The sequence below is a fragment of the Manis pentadactyla genome, chromosome 14 (genome assembly GCF_030020395.1).
Source record: "Manis pentadactyla isolate mManPen7 chromosome 14, mManPen7.hap1, whole genome shotgun sequence".
Lineage (NCBI taxonomy): Eukaryota > Metazoa > Chordata > Mammalia > Pholidota > Manidae > Manis > Manis pentadactyla.
Genome location: NC_080032.1, coordinates 15,393,948 through 15,414,169, shown reverse-complemented (window position 1 = coordinate 15,414,169; position 20,222 = coordinate 15,393,948). Strand labels below are relative to the sequence as shown.

The 20,222-nt window shown below is 43.3% G+C and overlaps 1 protein-coding gene and 1 long non-coding RNA gene across 4 annotated transcripts in view; one reads left to right on the top strand and one right to left on the bottom strand.

The window, feature by feature from the left end:
- Positions 1–3,711: 3,711 nt before the first annotated feature.
- Positions 3,712–10,807, bottom strand: LOC118934192 (uncharacterized). The gene is made up of 4 exons (XR_008993676.1): positions 10,208–10,807; positions 7,412–9,157; positions 6,677–7,246; positions 3,712–4,450 (listed from the first exon to the last, which is right to left on the bottom strand). It is a non-coding gene; the product is annotated as an uncharacterized LOC118934192 (long non-coding RNA).
- Positions 9,387–20,222, top strand: part of TMEM233 (transmembrane protein 233) — a 32,946-nt gene continuing 22,110 nt past the window's right edge. The window contains exons 1-2 of one of the 3 annotated variants that reach the window (XM_036929486.2): positions 9,387–10,062; positions 10,816–11,938. In XM_036929486.2, coding sequence (XP_036785381.1) covers positions 9,877–10,062; positions 10,816–10,902 — 273 coding nt within the window. In that variant the 5' untranslated portion in view covers positions 9,387–9,876 and the 3' untranslated portion in view covers positions 10,903–11,938. Of the gene's footprint in view, positions 10,063–10,815; positions 11,939–20,222 lie in introns of those variants that run through there. The other 2 variants (XR_008993675.1, XM_036929485.2) reach the window with 2 other exon arrangements.

Sequence of the window (20,222 nt, the reverse complement as noted above, 5' to 3'; positions counted from 1 at the left end):
TCCAAATCCTAGCTAATGTGCAACTCTCCCAGGAAGCTCTCTTGAGCAATTAAAAATGGTAACGCAGCTGCGTAGCAAGAGCCTGCGCTCATCCAGGCCTTTGTGTGGATTGCTGCAACAATTCATTTAGGAGTAATTCATTTCAAATGTACTCACTCTACAAACTTTTCTCAAACTGTACTTGCTGAATATGTAGGTGAGGCCAACTAAATGTTTTCAAGATAACACAAACAATGAAATTATCTTTTTCAATAAAGCCTTTCCTCTTAATTTATCCAGTTGGCTTCTACTTTGCCAAGTGTAGGAAGTAAAACTATACGATGGGTGGTCCCTATACCCCACAGGAACACTTTGCTTCTGAAAATTTAATGCTGGAATCCCCCTCTTCCATGTAGGAGATCTAATTTAACTCATAGCAAACGTTGTACTGAATGAAGTGTTATTTTGCATTGCAACTGTGAAATACACAGTCTCCAAAAGTGGAAAGAAAAAAAAAGTTACCTTATTAGGCTGTGTGGTTCAGAGCAGTGTTACTCAATGTCTAGTCTACAGACCAGCAGCTGCACACCTGAGATCTTGCAGAAATAGAAAATACTGCTTTAGAGCAGTGATGCCCCGCTGGAGTGATTTTGCTCCCCAGGAGACACTGGGCTGCTTGGATTTCTCGACTGGGTGTGAGGGAGATACTGCCATCTAGTGGGAGGAGGCCAGACTGCTGCTCAGCAGCCTCTATCATGCACAGGACAGCCTCCACCACAAAGAATTCTCCTGCCTCAAATGTCAACAGTGCTGTTCTTAAAAAACTCTGATTAGAGGAAAGTGAACTGGAAAGATGGGGTGGGAGTAGGGAAAGTAAAAAGAAAGTGTTTCAAGCTGATAAATAATGGAAGTAAAAGGAGAGTCGTGGTACCTGGGCTGTGATCGTGGGGACTGCCTACCCTCAAAGAAGTCACTTACCCTCTCTTGACTTCATTTTACACATGAAGGGGGAAAAGTTTGAACTGAAAGAATGGGATTATCATCCCTAAGGTTCTTTTCAGAATACATGTATTATAGTTTAGGCAGTATTTCACAAGCTTGAGCAATCCATAGATCAACTTCACTGTTTGCCATATCTGAGTGCCATCTTTGCTATTTAAGTTTTTACTTTATTTAACATATTTTATATTGTTAAGATGGATTTTAAAAGGAAATTTTATGTCACTATCATTAGTTTTAAGCCACCCCTACTTCCATAACTAGAAGTAAACTCCATTAAAAGAAAATAATGTTACTGAAGTCAAGCTAGATATCATTGTCTTCCCAAGGCATTGAGCCTGAAACCAGTCCTCTCTTGGTTAAAGGGGAGATTAGTGAGTGTTCAATGCAATAAAGTCATGTTGGCACCAACCTGAGACTCTCTGTATCACCTTAAATGATTTTATATTCTACCAGTGATGTATCTGCACTTTGGAAGATGGTGTCATTGTTATGGAGAGGGTAAACTGTTACGGAGAGAGGAAGCAGAACCATTTGGGTCCAAGACATAACTCCATGATTCAATGGCTATGGAATGTTGGATAGAAGAGCAAATGACAGGTACAGATCCTCTGAGGGGAAAGTCGGTGTTTTAGGAAGGTATCGACCATCATTCTAACCAATGGAATATGGTATAGGAAAAAGAACAAGCGGGCAGGGAGGAAAGATTTCAAAGAATCAAAGAGAAAAACCAGCTAGAAAAAAAAAATGAAAAAGCATGTTCTTCCCTTAGGTTATAGGGTAGTAGAGATCCAGCCTAAAATAGTTCCTGGAAGTTATGCGACCCCACATCTTGGGTGCTTTTGCTTCAAAGTATTTCAGAAACCACAAGAACAAGTGTGGGAAGAAAAAATGTCCTACCTTCTTCAAACTTTGAAGCACTTAAAATCAGTCATGAATGGCCCATTTTTAAGGTTACTGACATTTGGTCATTCACAAGGCAATCCAAGTCCTTTACAGGTAGTCCACTGAGGTCTAGAAGTAGATTGTCACAGCAATTTCCCAAGATGCCTGTTGAATTACATCCCTTTGGAGAGGATATATACAATTTACAGCAGTTGCCTCTTTACTTAAGGTGTATGCATGTGTGTGGTGTGTGTGTGCAAGCACTTTCTCACTTCAGAGCCTCTGCTTAAGTTGAAACCTTCTGCCTAGTGGGCTTACATCCTGCTTCTCACATGGTTTCTCCTTCTCATGTTAAGGTTTCAACTTAAATGTTAACTTCTTAGTGAGGGTTTCCTTGACCATCCTCTCTAAGTCTCTTGTTATTATCTGTCAATCCACTAATATTTACTAAATACCTCCTTTGTGCCAGGCTTTGTTCATTTTTCTGGACATACAACTGTGACCAGATAAAAGCTCTTCCCACAAGGAGCATTTTGAAATAACTTGTTTGCTTTTATTTTTCCTAGAGGGAGAGGCTTTCCTTCCCTTAGTCTATAGGTACCATGAGGGCATGGACAAGTTTGTTTAGCTCATCATTATATGTACCCCAGCACCTACAACAGTACAAGGCATACATTTGGCATCGTATTTATGAACGAATCAAAGAATGGATGACCACTTCACCAACCTGGCCACTAACTGATTGGAACCCAAGGAACACTAGACCTGAGTTAAACCAGATTCTCTCTCCCAAGAGTTTGGAATTTGATCTATAGACAGAGAGTGCTTGCTGGGAGCCAGATGAGGAAAGATTAAATCCTATGGTAAAGTTTCCAGATCTGCCCTGCCTAACTCTTCTCAGAGCTCATGAAAGAAATCCTTTTTCCAATAAATTTCCCAAAGTCAGTTTTAATTAATCCCTATATCTGGCAGCTTATTAACACAACTGATTAGCACAAAAGAACACTGACTAGTTCACATCAAAATCTGGTTTAAAATGGTTCGGTGGCTTCCATTGTTCTTAGAATAAAATGTAGACCCCTTCCCAATGCTAGAAACATTGTCTGGCCCTGCTTACCTCTCCTACTTCATCTCTTACCCTCACTAGCCTTCTTTCTGTTTTCTAAGCATCCTGAGCTCTTTTCCACCTCAGAGCCTTTGTACTTACCATTCCCATTGCCTGGAATGTTCTTCCCTCAGCTCCTCAAATGTCTGGCTTCTTCTTAGCATCAAATTTCTACTCAAATGTCACCCCACCCATCCTCCACAAGGAGACCTGCTAAATCAGCTATGGACCCAACAAGCCTCAATTGGCACATTCATATTAGAACATTAGAGAAAGGGCTACTTACAAAGGTATGGGAACCACAGGGGATAATGCTGTACCCCAGGAATAGCAGAGCAGCAGCAACTCTTAGGCCTGAATGGAAGAGGGCAGGGGGGCTCTCTGGAATCCAAAAGGAAAGTGTCATGGAAAGGCCTGCCTCCCAGAGGAGCTGTGAGCTTCAATCCAGATTCACCAGCTCAAGGCAACCCAGCAAGGAAGGAACCAGGGAGGAAAATACTCTGACATGATTCTCCTCCTCCCTCTGTTCTCCCTCCACGACTCCCTATTGGTCAAACTCATCTGAAACCAGATGGCAAGGAAACCTACCAGTGGAGAATAGGGATTGGCAAACTTTTTCTGTAAGGGCCAGATAGTAAATGTTTTCCTTTTTTGGACCATATAATCTCTGTCACAGTCACTCAACTTTGACATTGCAGCATAAGAAAAAGCATGAAAATACACAAATGAATGTGTGGCTGTGCTCCAATAAAACTTTATTTACAAAAACAGGCAGTGAATCATTGTAGAATGCAGAACATTCAAGATAGTCAGTAGGGTCAGAGGACAGGATGGAGAACGGTGGAGAACAGCTCTAGGGTTCAACAGAACATATCTAGCATCCCTTCTCTGGCCCATCTAAAGTACCCACTTCTCAAGTCCCTGTCACATTGTCTGTCTTATTTCCTTCATCGCAAGTTATAAGAATCTTATCTGTTTGTCCCTAAGAATAAAGATCATGGCTCTTTTGTTTGCCATTATATCCCAGGCATCCAAAATAGTGCCTGCTAAGTGAAAGTTTATCAAGGAAGTATTTCTGAATGAGTAAGAAGACTTAACTAATAGAGTATGACACAGGTTGACAAGACCAGAACACCTGGTCTCCTTAACTCAGTACACAGGTACACCCAATGATAGGCACCAAACATAGAAACTCAGCTGTCGTCTTTAACCTACCCATAAGTACGATGCTTGTCTACTCCATCGCAACACCCCTCCAGACCAAGCCAGCTCACCAAACACCCCCAGTACCTTCACCACCCATAACTCCAGGCTGCAATTCCACACATCATCTTTCAGCCTTTTAGACCCTAAGTGATTTGCAATCCAAGTTCACTGGAAATGATTCTGCTTCAGGAGACCTCTCCCCCACCTCCAGTTCCGTCAGCTGGGATGACCTGCTTTGAATGTCTCTATTTCATCCCGTGAGGCCAAGGAACTTTCCTGGGTAGCACAGTGAGAGAAGGAAAGGAACAGGGCTTGTGAGCATCTCTAAAATTCCCTTCTTCCTTATTTTTAATACAAAAGATGGCAGAGCTTCCAAATTCTCCAACAAGAGAAAACAGTTATCACAAAATTACTAAAGTCATGAAAAATGATTCAGCAGAGGATCACAATAGTGTAAAGGTTTAGTACCGAGCATTACATCAAAAAAGATCAAGATACAAAATTTTGTATACACTTTTATTGCAAAGTGTGCAAAAATGTGCCTGGATATACATAAGGACCAGAGGGAGAGTGGGAAATAATGGCTAGTATATTTCTTTCTGATTTCTATGATGACTGTTACAATTTTTGCTAATTATTCTGAATGGTTCATCCATGAGTTGCAGGTTATAGTCTAAAACACAGTATCATCATTATTACATATTATCAGTTATTATATATTTTCAATTATTATACATTAATAATATATTGTTATATATGAGATCCAGTCATCAAGAAAAGTGATGGGATAGACACTGTCCTTCTCTTGTACAATGGAGGATATACCCCCAAACGACTGCATCTTAAGTCTGAAAGAGTTTGTGTTTCATGCCCTTCTGTCCTGAAGTGGTTGCATGAAAAGGCATGGCTTTAAAAATTAACAGTACAGAGTCTGTTTCCCCTTCATACTCCCTCTTCCCTATCTTTATTTTTTCTTTCCTCTTGTGACAGGATCAAAATCGTTGGAAACTGGAAAGGTAAATGGTTTTCTAATAATATTAGCCAAAGACAACTGTTCTTTGTAGCAAACCCCTGAGACCACAGCAGTTACTTTATGACTGCTAAAGGCTGGTACTCAAGACTAATGCAAAATTTGGCAACAGATGCATTCAACTTCTTAACATTCCTAAAGATCTGGAACCTCTCTCTTGTATTTTCACAGATCAGCAGAATCAATCTCTCCCTCCTTATAATTTGGAATCCTAGACATAGCTAAGATCAAAACACAGAGACACAACATCACCCCATTGAATATTAGAGATCTGGAGATCCATTAGGCTTGAGACCTTGTTCTTTGAATTCATCTCATCTCATCACATTTGAGTCATGTCATTTCTGCAATCCATTGAATCTGTGATTGTTCCCTTGCCTAAATTTTAATTTTTACGTTGGGTACATATCTTATAATGCAATTTCTCAGCCAGCCAATTTGAGTGTTCACTGCCCTTTCAAAGACAGACATCTACCCCATAAGATTACAAAAAGGTGATAATTGGGTACAAAAGATGTCTATCAGAGCATTTTTCATGTTTTATTTAACAATAAAAACCTACTAAAAATAACTTAAGTACCTTATGATCAGGGAAGTTACATAAGTCATAAAGCACCTAATCAATGGGAAATTATGCAGACTATGAAAACATCTGCAAAGAATGTTAATAGTGAAATAACACTGCATGAGAAAAGCAGGGAACAAAAACTGTGTATGATCCCATTTTATTGAAGAAAATATAGACATGTAGGGAGAGGACTAGAAGGTAACACTCCCTCATTTTTGTGGTGGTTACCACAGAATTGTAGGATATAGGTGATATCCCTTATTTATGCTTCTATTCATTTTCCAACTTTTCTAGTATGAAAATACATATTAGTTTTACATTTGGAAATACAACTTTTTTCAGAGGTCAAAAAGGATAAGTTGCTACATCAGGGTCCAGAAAGCTACCTGTAAGTCTTTTCTTTCTCCTAGACTGGCTATTAGGTAGTCACTTTCTCTTTTCATTTCAAGAGAGAAGGTGTTGCCACATTATTAAGCAATCAGCCAGAAGGGTTCATCCAAGAGCAGTAAACTGACCTCTCAAGAGAAATGAGTGAAGCTCAGAAAATTGGAGCTGGAAACTCCTCCCAAGAGGTCTAATGCATCCTTCAAAAATCACCACCACATACATTACACTTTCTGGTATTGGTACTTTCTTTTCAATTTAATTGTAACTATTTCAAGTGATTGTAATTTCACTGTTACACCTTGGCCCAGTCAACGAGCTATTGCTGAGCAGACTTTAAACCCAGCAAACTTCAGAGATGTTCATCTAACTCTCTTGCCTGGACTGCTAGCTGAACAAGTACCTTAGACGAGGTTCAAATCCTGAAACCTCCCCTTAGCTGTAAAACCTTACACAAGACCCTTTTCCTATTTGAACCAAAGTTTCCTTATTTATAAAACAAGGAAACCTCTCCACCTACCTCATAAATGTTGCTCTAGAAATTAAATGAGGTGATACAGCTAATGAATGTACCAGGTGCACACGGTAGGTACTCGATAAATGTTTAGTGCTTCCAGAGTGTTGGACCAGTGTTGAAAAGTTGTTTTCCTGGTAGAGGAGATGGGGCATGCTGAGTCAACAACCCCCCCTTTTGTATTTCCCTGGATGACACAGTGGGTTGGAGTGGAAAGTGCAGTACATTTGAAAGAGCAAAATTCCACTTGGTATCCAAACCTTGGGCTTAGTCACACCAGCTAAATTCACCAGCCTCAGATCACAAATATGGCTCAGACAGCACCCACTGAGCCTTTAGATTGTTGATAAGAGCTGCAATTGGAACCTGGACTGTGGAGATGGGATAAAGGAGATAGAGTGCAGACATGTTTGAGATGGAATCAACAGGGTTTGATGGACTGTTCGTGTAGAGGCTGCAAAAAGGAATAATGCCCCCAAGTTCCTACCTTGGATGACTAAACGCACAGTTTATTGATTCAGTGAGTATCTATGAGCCCCTACTAAGGGCCAGGAACTGTTCTGGGCACTGAAGACACTGCAGTAAACCAAACAGAATAAAAAAATCTCTGCTCTTGTGAATTTACCTTCTAGTGGGGAAGACAGACAATAAATAGTAAACAAATAAGACAATTTCTAGTTGTGATAATTGTGATGAAGGAAATAGGGTAATGGGATGGAGAATAAGAGCAATGAAGGCTACCTTAAACATGATGGCCAGGGAAGGACTCTCTCAGGAGGTAATACATGAGGTGATGGATCCTAAAAGATGAGAAGGGGCCAGCAAGTGCACAGAAAAGGGGAAGCGTTCCAGGAAGAAGGAACAGCAGGTGGGAGAGCTTGAGGTGGGAAAAAGTTAGGTGTTTTGAGAAAGGGAGGAGGAAAAAGGCCTACATAGTGAGAGGACTGGCAAGAGAGAAGATTGGCGAAGTGGACAGGACCCATTAGTCAAGGACCAAGACTTGAGAAGCAGGTTCTTGGAGAAGACAGTTTCACCTTTGACCTACGAGTTTGAGGCATCTGAGGGGATCTCCAAACTAAAGATCCAGGACCATATCTGAAGAACTGGAGACAGTAATTGGGATTTGAAAAAATGTTCAGTTGCATAAAAATTACGGGAGTGTTCAAAAAATACAGACGTCTCAGGCATTAAAAATACAGATTTTGGGGGCTCCACCCTGGAAACTCTAATTTAAGCAGGTCTTGGGCAAGATCTGGGAAATCACTTGTTCAATACTCACAGGTAATTCACGTGTATAAAATGATCCACTCATTCACGAAATATTTCTTGCATTCCTTATATGCGCCAGGACAAATCTAAGTGCTGGAGATAGAGTTCTGAACAGTTTACAGAGCTTATGAACTTAGAGAAAGTTCAGCTAGAGTACAAGTAAACAATTGTAATAGGGGTACATGCCACCAAAAGAAGCTGGTAAAATAAGAATAATTATGGGCACTTACATTAGATAAATCTAAAGAAAAGACCTCTCTCTGAGGAAGTGACATTTAAGTTGACAGCTGAGAAATAAGGCACAGTCATGTGACAGTCTGGGGGAACAGCATTCCAGGCAGAGGGAACAGCCAATGCAAAGGCTTGGTTGAGAATTCAGTCGATGAATCGAATTCTTTGGTTTAGTTCCACTTGATTAACCAACAAAATGAGGGAAAAAGCAGGCAGAGAAGGTACTATTTGATCTCTATGTGTTTACCCTGCAAGCTATGCTAAGCACATACCTTGTACCAGGCACTGTGCCGGTTGCTCTCACAGAGATGAGCAAGATGACCCTCTCTTTTAGGGAGTTGTGATCCATTGATGGGGCAAATAACCAAATTGGTGTGAACCCATCAGATAAGTGAGAGCATCCAGATACAGCAGTTCCTGTTCTGAGAAAGCCAAGAAGATGATTCATACTTTCAAGTATCATAATGTGAGCAACTGTTTTAGAGACTATATGTAATAAAATGGCTTTCATTTTTTTGCGGCCCAATCAGCTCAGAGTATCTCTAGTTTTGGTGAAATATTTGCAACAATACACTGGGTCTGATATACAGTATAATGACTGTATGTTGGGGAAATAGTATCCTTATAATAGCTAACCTGTCCTGAGCATTTAGATCCACCTGGCTTGGCATAAGATCTTACAGTCTTCACTATGACCCAATGAGGCAAGGACTCTAATAATAAGTTTTTCAGAGAAGACTTGGTGCTCAGGCAAGGTGAAGAGACTTTCCTGAAGTCACTCAACTCAGATGTGACAACTTCCCAGCTCTGTCTCGGTTCCAAGCCTCAGTTCTGGTCCATACCGCCTTTCATGAGGTGCTTGGATATTAATGCAATTGTTGTCTTCATTCCGGTTCCCAAAATGGATCAGTCTCTCTTCTCCCCACCCCAGTTATCCACCTGGATTGTCTACAGCGGCCAGATCAACTTGATTCTCTTCTCAGGGGCCTGGCAGGTGGAAAAGTGGAGAGGAGAAGAACTCAGTTTCCACACTGGGGACAAGGCAAAGGGCACGAGGGCAGGCCTGCCTGGACGGTGCCCACTGCCTGTCTATACGCCTACGGTCTCCAGGGCCCCCTATGCAGTAGGTAAAGGGTTGGGCCCAAAGCTGAGCACCTTGCTCCCTGCCCACCCGCCAGAGAAAAACTTTACTGGCGCTCAATGTTCAAGGTTATCGGTTGCGGGTGAGGGGAAGCAAGTTGTTTAAGTCAGGAGTAAATTGTGATTCGGTTGCCGCCTGGATTGTGTTGGGTCGCCGCCTCCTCCCACGCTGAATGTATTCAAATTCAGCGGCTTGGAAAGATGAGCTGGTCATCTTCAGCCGCGAGCTGGCCAACATGCAACTTAAAGGGCCTTCACTTTCCCGTCCCCTGGGCCTGCTTTGATTTCGGACTTCTCAGCGCGCCTCTGGGCTCGTCCGTCCGGAGCGCTTTCCCGTTTCCCAGGCTGCCTGGCTCCCGTCCCCTCCCCGCCGCCTCCCCTCCCTCCCTCTGGTGCGGAGGCTCCTGGCCCGGGTCCCTGAGCCCAGGCGGGTGCAGGCGGAGGACGCAGGAGGCGTGAGGTCACGTCTCCCTTGAGCCCCGCGCTGCGGGCTTTTCCGAGCCTCGCCACGAGCGGGCGGCCAGAGTCCCCGACCGCGCTGACGGTGCGCCCCTCCGGCCTCTCCCATGTCTCAGTACGGCCCCAGCTCGGACTTCAAGAGGGCTTTGGACAGCAGTCCCGAGGCCAACACTGAGGATGACAAGACGGAGGAGGACGTGCCCATGCCCAAGAACTACCTGTGGCTCGCCATCGTCTCCTGTTTTTGCCCCGCGTATCCCATCAACATCGTGGCTTTCGTCTTCTCCATCATGGTGAGTGGGTTGGAACCACGAGCAGCCAGGGAGGGGCGGCAGGGGCAGCGTTGCGCCGCTCCAGGGGACCCAGCGCACCCTCCAAGGCTCCCTTCCTGATTGCCCCGCGCCCCCGGGGGTTTTGTCCTCCGCGCCTCCTCCTCACCTTTCCCAGGCCCTCGGCACTCGCCCTCGGCGCCTCCTCGGCGCTCCTGGTGGCGCTCAGAGCCCAGAAGAAGCCGCCCCCAGAGCCCCTGGTGCGCTCTCCCCCTAACCCGGGCACGTTCTTCTGGACTTTGCGGCTTCTGTCCCTGCCTCCTCCTCCATTCCCGGGCACTTGTCCGGTTCTTCTCAACCTGCTTTCCTAGCGTCTCCAAGCGCGCCCCCCGCGCAGGCGACAGCACCCCCCAGTTCCCCGAGCGCTCCGGCTCTGCGGCCCCTTCTGGCCGCGCCCGTGCGCCCGCTCTGTCCGGCAGCGGAGAGTCCTTCCTCTTGTCTGCGCCCAGGGCACCGCCTCGGCCACTCCCTGGGGTCTCCAAGAGATTCCCGACGCCCTCTCCCTGACCTCCGCTCCGGCGCTTCGGCACGCCCTCCCCGGGTCCACGGTGCCTCCTCTCTTCTTCCTGCGCCAGCCCCTCTCGGTGGCTCTCCCCCGCACCCCCTCGGCCCTTCTTTCCAGCGCGCCCTCTCTCTACACGCCTTTCCCGGGCGCCCCCTGAGCGCCTTCTCCCTGCAAAGGGCGCGCTCGCCGCTCTTTTACCCTTTCTACCCCAGCCCGTCGGAGTTCCTCGCTCATTTGCTGCGCACCAGCCTATCCCGCCTCTCCTGGCGTTCCCGGAAGGCCCCCCGGCGCCGCTCTAACGCTCTGCCCTTCTCCCGGGACGCTCCCGGCAAAGCGTGGAGGCCTCCGTGCCAGGTGCGGCTCCGCATGCCCTTTGCGCGCTGGCCTCCGACGCCGCTCGCCCCTTGGATAGAGGAAGCTTGTGCTTCCAGTTCGCCCTTCCGGAGCTCGCCCCCGCGGCCCTCTTCAGCTCAGGTGGGAGCTGGCGGGCGAACCCCACCAGGAGGGCCGTGCGCGCTCGTGAAATCCTCGCCTTATTGACTGGAGGAGCTGGCCCGGGGGTGGCGGTGGAGTGAGGTTCAGACCGGCACTGTCCCTGGACAACCCTTGCAGAGAACTCCCTCCCGCACCAGCCCACCTGGCGACCGAGCCTCCCGGCCACAGACAGGGAGAGGGCAGTGAAGATCGAGAGCCACCGCACCCTGCTTCATTCAAGTCCTCCCACACTGGCTCGGGGGTGGCACCATATTCGCTTCTGGTTACACACAGAGATCTCATTTGCACGGGCAACTTGCCCTTTTGCACGCGCATCTTGTCCTTTCCCAAACTCCGTATGTAGGCCCTCTGCACCAACATTGAAGCGTACAGCCGCCAAGTTCCTACTATCTGGGTTCAAATCCTAGTTCCACCACATACTAGCTGTGTAAGCTCTGGAAATCACTGCATCGCTCTTAACCTCAGTCACTTTGTCTGTAAAATGGGAATAATCGTAGCCATATTTCTTGGGGGGTTTGTATTAATGAGATAACACGCTTTAAGTGCTTAATACAGTGCCCAACAGTGTTATTAGATTATTTACTCAAATGTCACTTTCTGAGGCCTTCACTGATCAGTTTAAAATCAAAATCCCTACAAACTCTAGTCCCCCTTCCCTGCTGTTTCGTGCCCAAAGCACTTCTCTCTGATATATTATTTTACTTACTAATATGCTTACTGTGACCCCTCATTAGAATATAAACTGTGTAAGGGCAAGGGTGTTTTTCGGTGTTGTTACTATAACTTCAGCACCTTAGAAGTTAGAATCTGGCAGGTGGTAGATGCTCAATAAATATATGAAATGAATGTGTGTGTGCATGAGTGGTGTTTATGGATCATGATGTCTGCTTTACTCCTGCTGCTTGTTTTCCATACTGGAGCCCTGGAAAGTCACCTTAATCAGGTTCCTTAGGATCACCAAGCCAGTTTCCTCTCTTCCCTCCTTGCCCAAGATATCCAGATTTGGGTTTCTTTTACAGTGAAACTGGGGAGGATCAGCAGCCAGATTCTCAAGGCAGAAGCAGACTGGCTGGCTAGCACTGGCACCCACACTCTCTCCTGGTTTATTAATGAATGAGCAGCCAATTCACCCCTTTCCCAGTGCCAATTAGAAAACTGCCTGCAAGGGCTTTTTCCCCCCATTGATCAGGATGAGCTAACACTCCAGCTGGTGCTGACAGGTTGGATACTAATGATGCCACACGCGGTGTGTTCCGGGGAATAAGATTTGCAGGTGCTTAGAACAGAAGGCTCATTTTCTCACCTCCTCATCCCCATTCCTTCCCTCAAGACATTTTCAATAGTTTTATAGCAAGAGACCATTCTATTGCCAGAACACAGACACCGGAGTGGGAAAGGTAGCTATGGACAAGTTTCATGCCTGTTTTAAAGCCTTGGTTTCTTCATCTAGAAAAGAGAATGTGAAAACTGTTTAATGTTGAGCAAAACGGTTCTACGGAGGAAACAGAACAAAGTATGTCAAGCCACCGCCTTGTGCTGGGTACATGCAATAATTGTCAGACAGATGGATAGGTTTGGAGCCTGGAAACATCATATGTCACATATGAAAACAAACAGAACATCATATAAGTGAAACCCAAATGCTAAAAAGAGCTTCCTATATACCCTCCTCGTCGCACTCCCTCTGAAGTTCTGGAAATGTTTTCTCAGTGAAGCAGTAGAGATCTGGGCTTGACGAGTTTCCTGATAAAGACTCCAGCAAGAGGAACAGGAAGAGCATGCAGGAGGAAGGTGGCTGACTAGCCCTGCCAGGTGTGTGCTTTCCCTAAGTTACCTTGTGATGTGCAAGCCCAGCTATTTTCACATCTCACTTACCTGTCATTTGTGATAAATTCAGGCACACCGTTTCTGGGAGTGGTGCCGTTCTAGAAGTATTTGGAAATGTTGGGGAGCATCTGTGATTTCTCAAAGATTTGGGGCACCAGTGGCATTTGTTGGAAAGGGCTGAGGGTACTAATGTCCTGCACAGCCGGGGACTGACTCCCAGTGAAGAACTGACCTACCCCAACCATCAACAGCACCCCAATCAAGAAACACTGTAAGATAATGAAAACTGACTTAAACATGGTTATATGGAAAATGTGGACAAGGCTCAAAATAAGTAGTTCCCAGAACTGTAAAAAGAGCCAACAATCTCAAAACAATCAAGGCCTTTATTTATTAAACCAAGTCTGAGAAGCTGTCTATAAAATCACAAAGTTGATTGTGAGGCAGTGCAACACAGATGAGAATCAGTACAACACAGCTGTTGTACTGGAACAATATCAGGTATTTTAGCGGGCCAAGCACTGCCAATGATGAACACAGGCATCTTTGTTCCTCCTCCATGAATTAGAAGTCCATTTGTTGAAAGTGCACTTAACCTGTACTCAGTTCCAGGGACATGTATCTCATGTATGGACATGCATCCCCCCATACAGGGTCACTGCTAGCCCATATTGCATGTTTGCATGAATCGAAAATGGCACCTGCTCTCCATGCAGATGCAGCCCTTTACCAGGGCACACAGCTTGGAAAGTGGAGCCCGAGCTGGCTTTCAATCCTCATTCATCATGTACCCATCCACCCCTGGTTGCCTCTGTTTATTCCATCTCAAAGGAACCCCATAATTTCCATATAGCTATTGACCCTGAAGAAAGAATGTTTATTTTACAACTATTTATTGAGCACCTATCATATGCCAGGCTCTGTTCCAGGCATTAGGATACTCCTTTACCTCCTTATTTATCAAGTGGTAAATAAGATCATCCAGTAAGGGGAAAAACAGGGCATTACGATTAGCACACATAATGTAGGGGGGTGGGGACACGGGAAAGGCAGTACATACAGAGAAGACAAGTAATGATTCTAACCATAATGTTGTTCAAGTAATTGTACATTAACGATATCAAAATTAAAAAAAATAAAAGATCATCCAGGTCTCTGCCCTCCTGGATCTGGAAAAAGAAAGGTTCCCAGGCAAGTTGCAGGAGTGTTTCAAATTTAGGTCGAATTTACCATCTGTTGGTTTTGTGGCTGGAATTTGCTGACTCAAGAGCCCGAAGTTGAGTACATGCCAAGCCTCCATTCTTGATGATTTTATGATACAATCACTTGCACAGTTGATCAGTTTGGTCACTCTAAGTGTGCATACAAAACAGCCAATGACATTGGATTGGGTGATAGATAAACCTTCTTTCGTCAGAACTTCTCCTTCACATCTACAGAACCTGTCTAGAGACCAACCATTGAGGTTCAAGCCTTTTCTGCTACTTGCTCCCTTTGTGATTTCATGCAAGTGGCTCAGTCTGTCTGAGGCTTAGTTTTCTTCACCTTTATAAAATGGAGGGGATCAGAGTACCTACTCAAGGACTGTCATGGACATTAAATAGTAAAAGTGAAGTATTGTCATTTCATTGCCTAGAACACAGCTAGAACTCAGGAAGTGATGAAGATGATGTGATGATGAAGCTGGTGATGTATATGTTTAGCCTTTTCAGTAGCAGTTTTTCTGTTTTTATTGATACTAGCAAATTTGATAAGAATAAAAGCAATGACCAGTAAATACATCACTGGAATAAGTAATTGTTACAACCTAAAGGCAAATAGTAAATGCTAAACTAAACCATATCAAAGAAACAAGGAAGACTTTGGTTCAGTTGGAGTATTGAACACATCTGTTTCTCCACTCCCTTCTGAAACCACTTAAAATGACAGTGAATTTAAAAGACTACAAACACCCAAGGAAAAATTGGGAGAATAGGAAAAGAGATTGGAGAAGTGACAATCCCTTAAAAGATGGAAAATGGCTAGTTGAGGATTGACTAACTTTTGGGAGTAGATAACACTGAAATCTAAATCCTGCAGAAGAAGGAACCAATGAGAATGAAGTGTTTGCCCTGCAAAACTCTAGACAGACTCAGAAATTGGAGATACCAACTGAAGATATCACCTTTAAAGGTAGGAATAAATGGTAGGGCTGAGGAGAGGAGGAATCTTTGGAAGTCTGTTTAAGAATTCAGTAAACTACCAGAGATCATCTGCGACCCCATGTACTAGGTACCTGTTTCCTCAACAATCTTAATGCAAGATGGGAGATTTGCTCTCTGATGCAATTAAATAGAATGACTGTAGATACCAGGCACAGCTGAGAGTAAAGTTCAAGTGTCATCCTGAACATGGGATTAGTGAAAGTCTGCATATTGAACCAGGAAGTCTCTGGCCGCTGGCCCCAACTTGGCATTCTTGCCCACATTCCAAGAAGGAGAATGGAGAATTTCTCTCCAAGGATATGACCATATCAGAAGAAAAACTGCAGCTACACACATGTAGAAGTCCTCCAGAGAAAGTATGAAATCCCCACCCAATCACCCCAGGATGGCCACCCTTTAACAAGCCCCATCCTCATATACCAACTTCCAGGAAGTGTTTCATTGTCTTACTTTCAAATAAGAAGTGTCAGTCATAGATTATAGACATTTGAGAAATTCTTCTGAACTAAGAGACCTATGGTTTATGGAAGGAATTAAATGTAAGGAAATAAATAATGCGAGAAATAGATAAGAACTTCAAGAATAGATGATTAAAATCCTTAAATAAGAAACCATGTTGTATCCACAAAATAAGAACAGGTTGGGAAAAAATCAGAGAAGCAAAACAGAGCTCTTGGAAATTAAAAATGTTAGGATGGATTTTTTTTTAAAAAAAGCAGTGGGAAGATGAGAAGTTAAAGTTGATGAAGCCTCAAGGAAGTAATACAAAAATAAAAAAGAGAAAATATGGAAGCAACACAAAAGTCCATCAACAGATGAATGGATAAACAAAGTGTGACATATACATATAATGTTCTTCAGCCTTGAAATGAAAGAAAATTCTGACACATGCTACAACATGGATAAACCTTGAAGACATTATGCTAAGTAAAATAAGCCAGTCACAAAAGGACAAATATTATATAATTCCACTTATATGAGATACCTGGAGACAGAAAGTCAAATTCCTAAGAGACAGAAAGTAGAAGGGTGGTTGTCAGAGGCTGGAGGCAGAGGGGAATGGGGAATTATTGTTAGTGGGTACAGAGTCTCAACTTGGAAAGCTAGAAAAGTTCTGAAGGTGAATACTGGTGATGGTTGCACAACAATTGTGAATGTACTTAATACCACTGAACTGTACACTTAAGTGGTTAAAGTGTTGAGTTTTATATTATGTATACTTTGCCACAATAAAAAAGAGGAAGGAAATATTCCCCCAAGAAGATGGAAATAGTCAAAAAAATTTGAGAATCATTCCCAGAAATCCAACATTTAATCGGAAAGTTTTTAAAAAGGGAGAAAATTGAAGACAGGAAATTATCATATAAATAGCAGAGAAAAAATTTCCAGAACTGAGCATATGCATTTCTAGGTTAAAAGGGTCTTTCAGTTACCAATAAAATGGATGAAACAAGATATGCACCAAAGCTCATCATGGTGAAATGTCAGATATTTAAGGATAAAATTTCTCTCCAAACCTACAAACTTTAAAGAAGAAACATGCCATATATGGATCCATAATGGCTTTGGAATTCTCATCAGTAATGCTGAAAGCTAAGTAGTGAAACAATGACTTCAAAATCCTAAAGGCAAATTCTTTCCATCCTCAATTCTGGACCCAGCCAAACAATCCTTCAAGGCAGAGGAAAGAATAAAGACATTTTCAGACATTCAAGATCTCAGAAACAGAAAATTATCAGTCATACACCTTTTCTCAGAAAAATATGGGAGGATGTGCTCCCCCCCAAAAGAGAGTAAGTCGAGAATGAAAAAGACATAGGATCCAGAAAAAAGGATCCAACACAGAGAAGAGTCAAAGAGAAATCCTCCTCAAAACAAGGCAATGGGTCAAATAAACCCAAAAGAAGATGAAGTTGACAATAGGTGGTCTAAAGCCATTGTCAAAATCCATTATCTGGCTGTGGGCTGGCACCGGAAGCTACAGCCCTGCCAGAGCCTGACCATACCTACTCCAGAAGACAAGGTCTGTGGTCAAAAAGAAAGTAAATACCCACAGGATGAAAGACAAACCAATCTGGGTGTTCTTTCCATCTGACCCAGGTCCCACCAGGGCTGCTCATCCATCGGAGCTATGTTTCAAGTGGACCTCAGTTACGTTAGGGGAAATTTTTTTTTTTTTTTCAGATGACCAGGGCAGAACTTGGAAATAACAGGTCTTGGTCCCAGTGGTTGACCCAGGAGGCTTAACACTGCTCACAAGCTGGATTGGAGCTCTAAGTATTGTAGTTCACTGGGTCTCTTGAAGTGAATTCTCTTAACCCTCTGTAGCTCTTTCCACGTGACTATCAGCTGATCAGCTGAGACATGGAGTATTAATATTATGGACCCCTGTGACTTACTTCTTATAAATTCAGAGCTTGAAGTTCTGAAGAGCATTAAGATGGTTCCAGATAATAAAGGTCTTACCTGAAGACTGTTATTGTTGGGGGCTCTGTTAAAGATACCCATGGATTTTACAGATATGCGTGTTGTCCAAGCAGCCCTGGCCTTGTTGGCTGGTTGTGTAAGTTTCCCCACCATGTGGCAGAGGGTGGCCACTGACATTTGGTACTGGGAACTGAGAATTTAAACTGCTATAGGAATCTTTCCAGTCCTACATTATTGGAGTTATAGACTACGTCTGTGTCAAGATGTTAATCTTTATTTCTGTAAAAGAAAATATATTTTAAATGCCACTATAATTTCTGGAGTAAGTGATTTAACTGCTTTCTCCTAACATAATATGGGCAATATAGATATAACATAAAAAAAGGTTGACCACTAATGGATGGCTATGGGAACATGGGGATTCGTTATAGTAATCTGTTGGTTTTCTAATATGTTTGAACATTTCCATACTAAAATTCTTTTTAAATAAGGAAAAGAGAAATAAAAAAGAAATCCAGCCAGAACCACTCTCCCCAACTCATTAAACAATGCGCAGATAACAGAACAGCTATTAAATATGTTGGTAGAACAGGCCATGGTTGAGGTACGGTTTACCAATAATTAATAAACAAACCATTTCTGACCTATAATGTGTGAATTTTAACAATGAATTTGGAGGAAACCTTCAAATCATCATCAAGGAGAGGCCAGTAGGAGGACTCACATCCTAGAACAGTGCTTCTCAAACTTTAGGATCTTGTTAAAATAGAGGTTTCACTCCTCTTTCAAAGTTCAGCTGGAAAATCTCCTCCTCTGTGAAGACTTTCTTCTTTTTTTTTTTTTCCTGGTCAAAGTCTTTATTTTTCTTTTTTATTGAGATATCATTGATATACAATCTTATAAAGGTTTCACATGAGCAACATTGTGGTTTCAACATTCTGTGAAGGCTTTCTTGATTGTCCTGCTAGCGGCAGCACCTAGCACAACACTGAGCACATGGTCAGTAAGTAACACGTTTGATGAATGAATGGCAACAGAGGCAATTTGTTCCTGCCTTTTATCTGTGAGAATTCCCCTCCCATCCCAGCTATGTTCTGCATTTCTGCCAAAACTTTTTGGAAACTATCCAGGAGACCCAGTCTAAAGCCAAGGATCACTGAGAGGTTGGCCAAGCCTTGGTTCCCAAGGATAATTTTCCTGGCTGGTCTGGAGCTCACCAACATCCTCACACGTCAAACCAATGGGTCCACATTTGGAGTCTGGTCTCTGTGCTCACCTTGCTAGTCCAGGACATGAATCTCTTCCATTCAAAGCTGCTCATCCAGAAGGGTGATGGCATCAGAGCATGAGCCTGCACATACGTGAAAACCTCCTGTTCTGCAAGTTCAAGAAGTAAGTCACTTTCCAAACTGTGCTTCTCAGATAACTGGTTCTGCCTGATGTTAGTTGTTTTACCAAAAAAGAGGTGGGGACTGGGGGGAATGAAGTTGAGAAACCAAATGCCAAGTAAATAAAAGTGAACCGTTTCCTTTCCTTTGGGGCATCTTAGAACCTTGGACCAACCATTGTGCCTTCAGTGGAACAGTACAGCCTAGAATATTTCCTAAGCATGTTGTCCAGGATCCTTTGAGCCTGAGGCTAATGTATCACAAAGCACACTCTGGGAAAGTGTCCTTAATGATACTGGTTCTCCCTCTTAATGAGTTGAGCCATTGTTGACCTGGGGGTATTGCATCCCTAATATCTTGCCTTGTAGAGCCACCTCTCCCCATTTCTTCCAACACAGTTATTTTTCATGTGTCTCCCTAGCCACATTTTTGCTGCTGTTCCTCCTCCCTTGTTCTCTTTGTTTCTACAGGTAAAATTCAGACATTTGTCTTTGTTTCCTTTACCCTTTATATCTTATCTTCTATACCCCAAACTGAAGGAGACTGCTTAGATTTCACACCCTCTTCTGATGTCTTCATTTGTTCTTTGTTTTGGGTAATTTTGATAGTGTGATATTACTATTATTATTATTATTACATTTGTTCCTATGTCTTTACTTCTCAAAGCACTTGTATATGAACAAAATTTAACTTGTTGTTTGCAAAATCCCAGCAAATGGACAAAATTTAACTTGTGCCTTATAAAATCCCAGCAAGGGACACAAGAAAGCTGTTCACTCCATTTATCCAGGTGGAAATGAGGCTTAGAAAGGTGAAACTAGTGGACAAAATCAAGCAGTCCTTGCCCCCATGGAATTTACAGTGTAGCCTCTTGCAGCATTATAACCAGATGGCTATGCCTTGCCCTTTGATAGGAACATATCTTTGATGTTCTGAAAGCTTTCTCTTTTAATAGACTTGGCCCATCAGTATAGGACACATCATAAAATACTCTCAATTAAGCCTGGCAGAATTCCTCCCTAGCTTTTTGGTTTTAATGATAAGTAGGCAAAAGGACAATTCTCACTTGTCCTTGAAGATACTTATGGAAACAGCCCAGAAGCCCAAGATAGAAAGAGACTAGCATGAATGAATGAATGAATGAATGAATGGTGGTGACAAGAAAATGTGCCATGTGATCTGCAAGACCAGTCTCTGAATTCCCAGCACTACCTTTAGGAGCAAGCAAAATCTAAACAAGAAATTCCAAAGTCATCTGAGAACTTCGACATTATTACT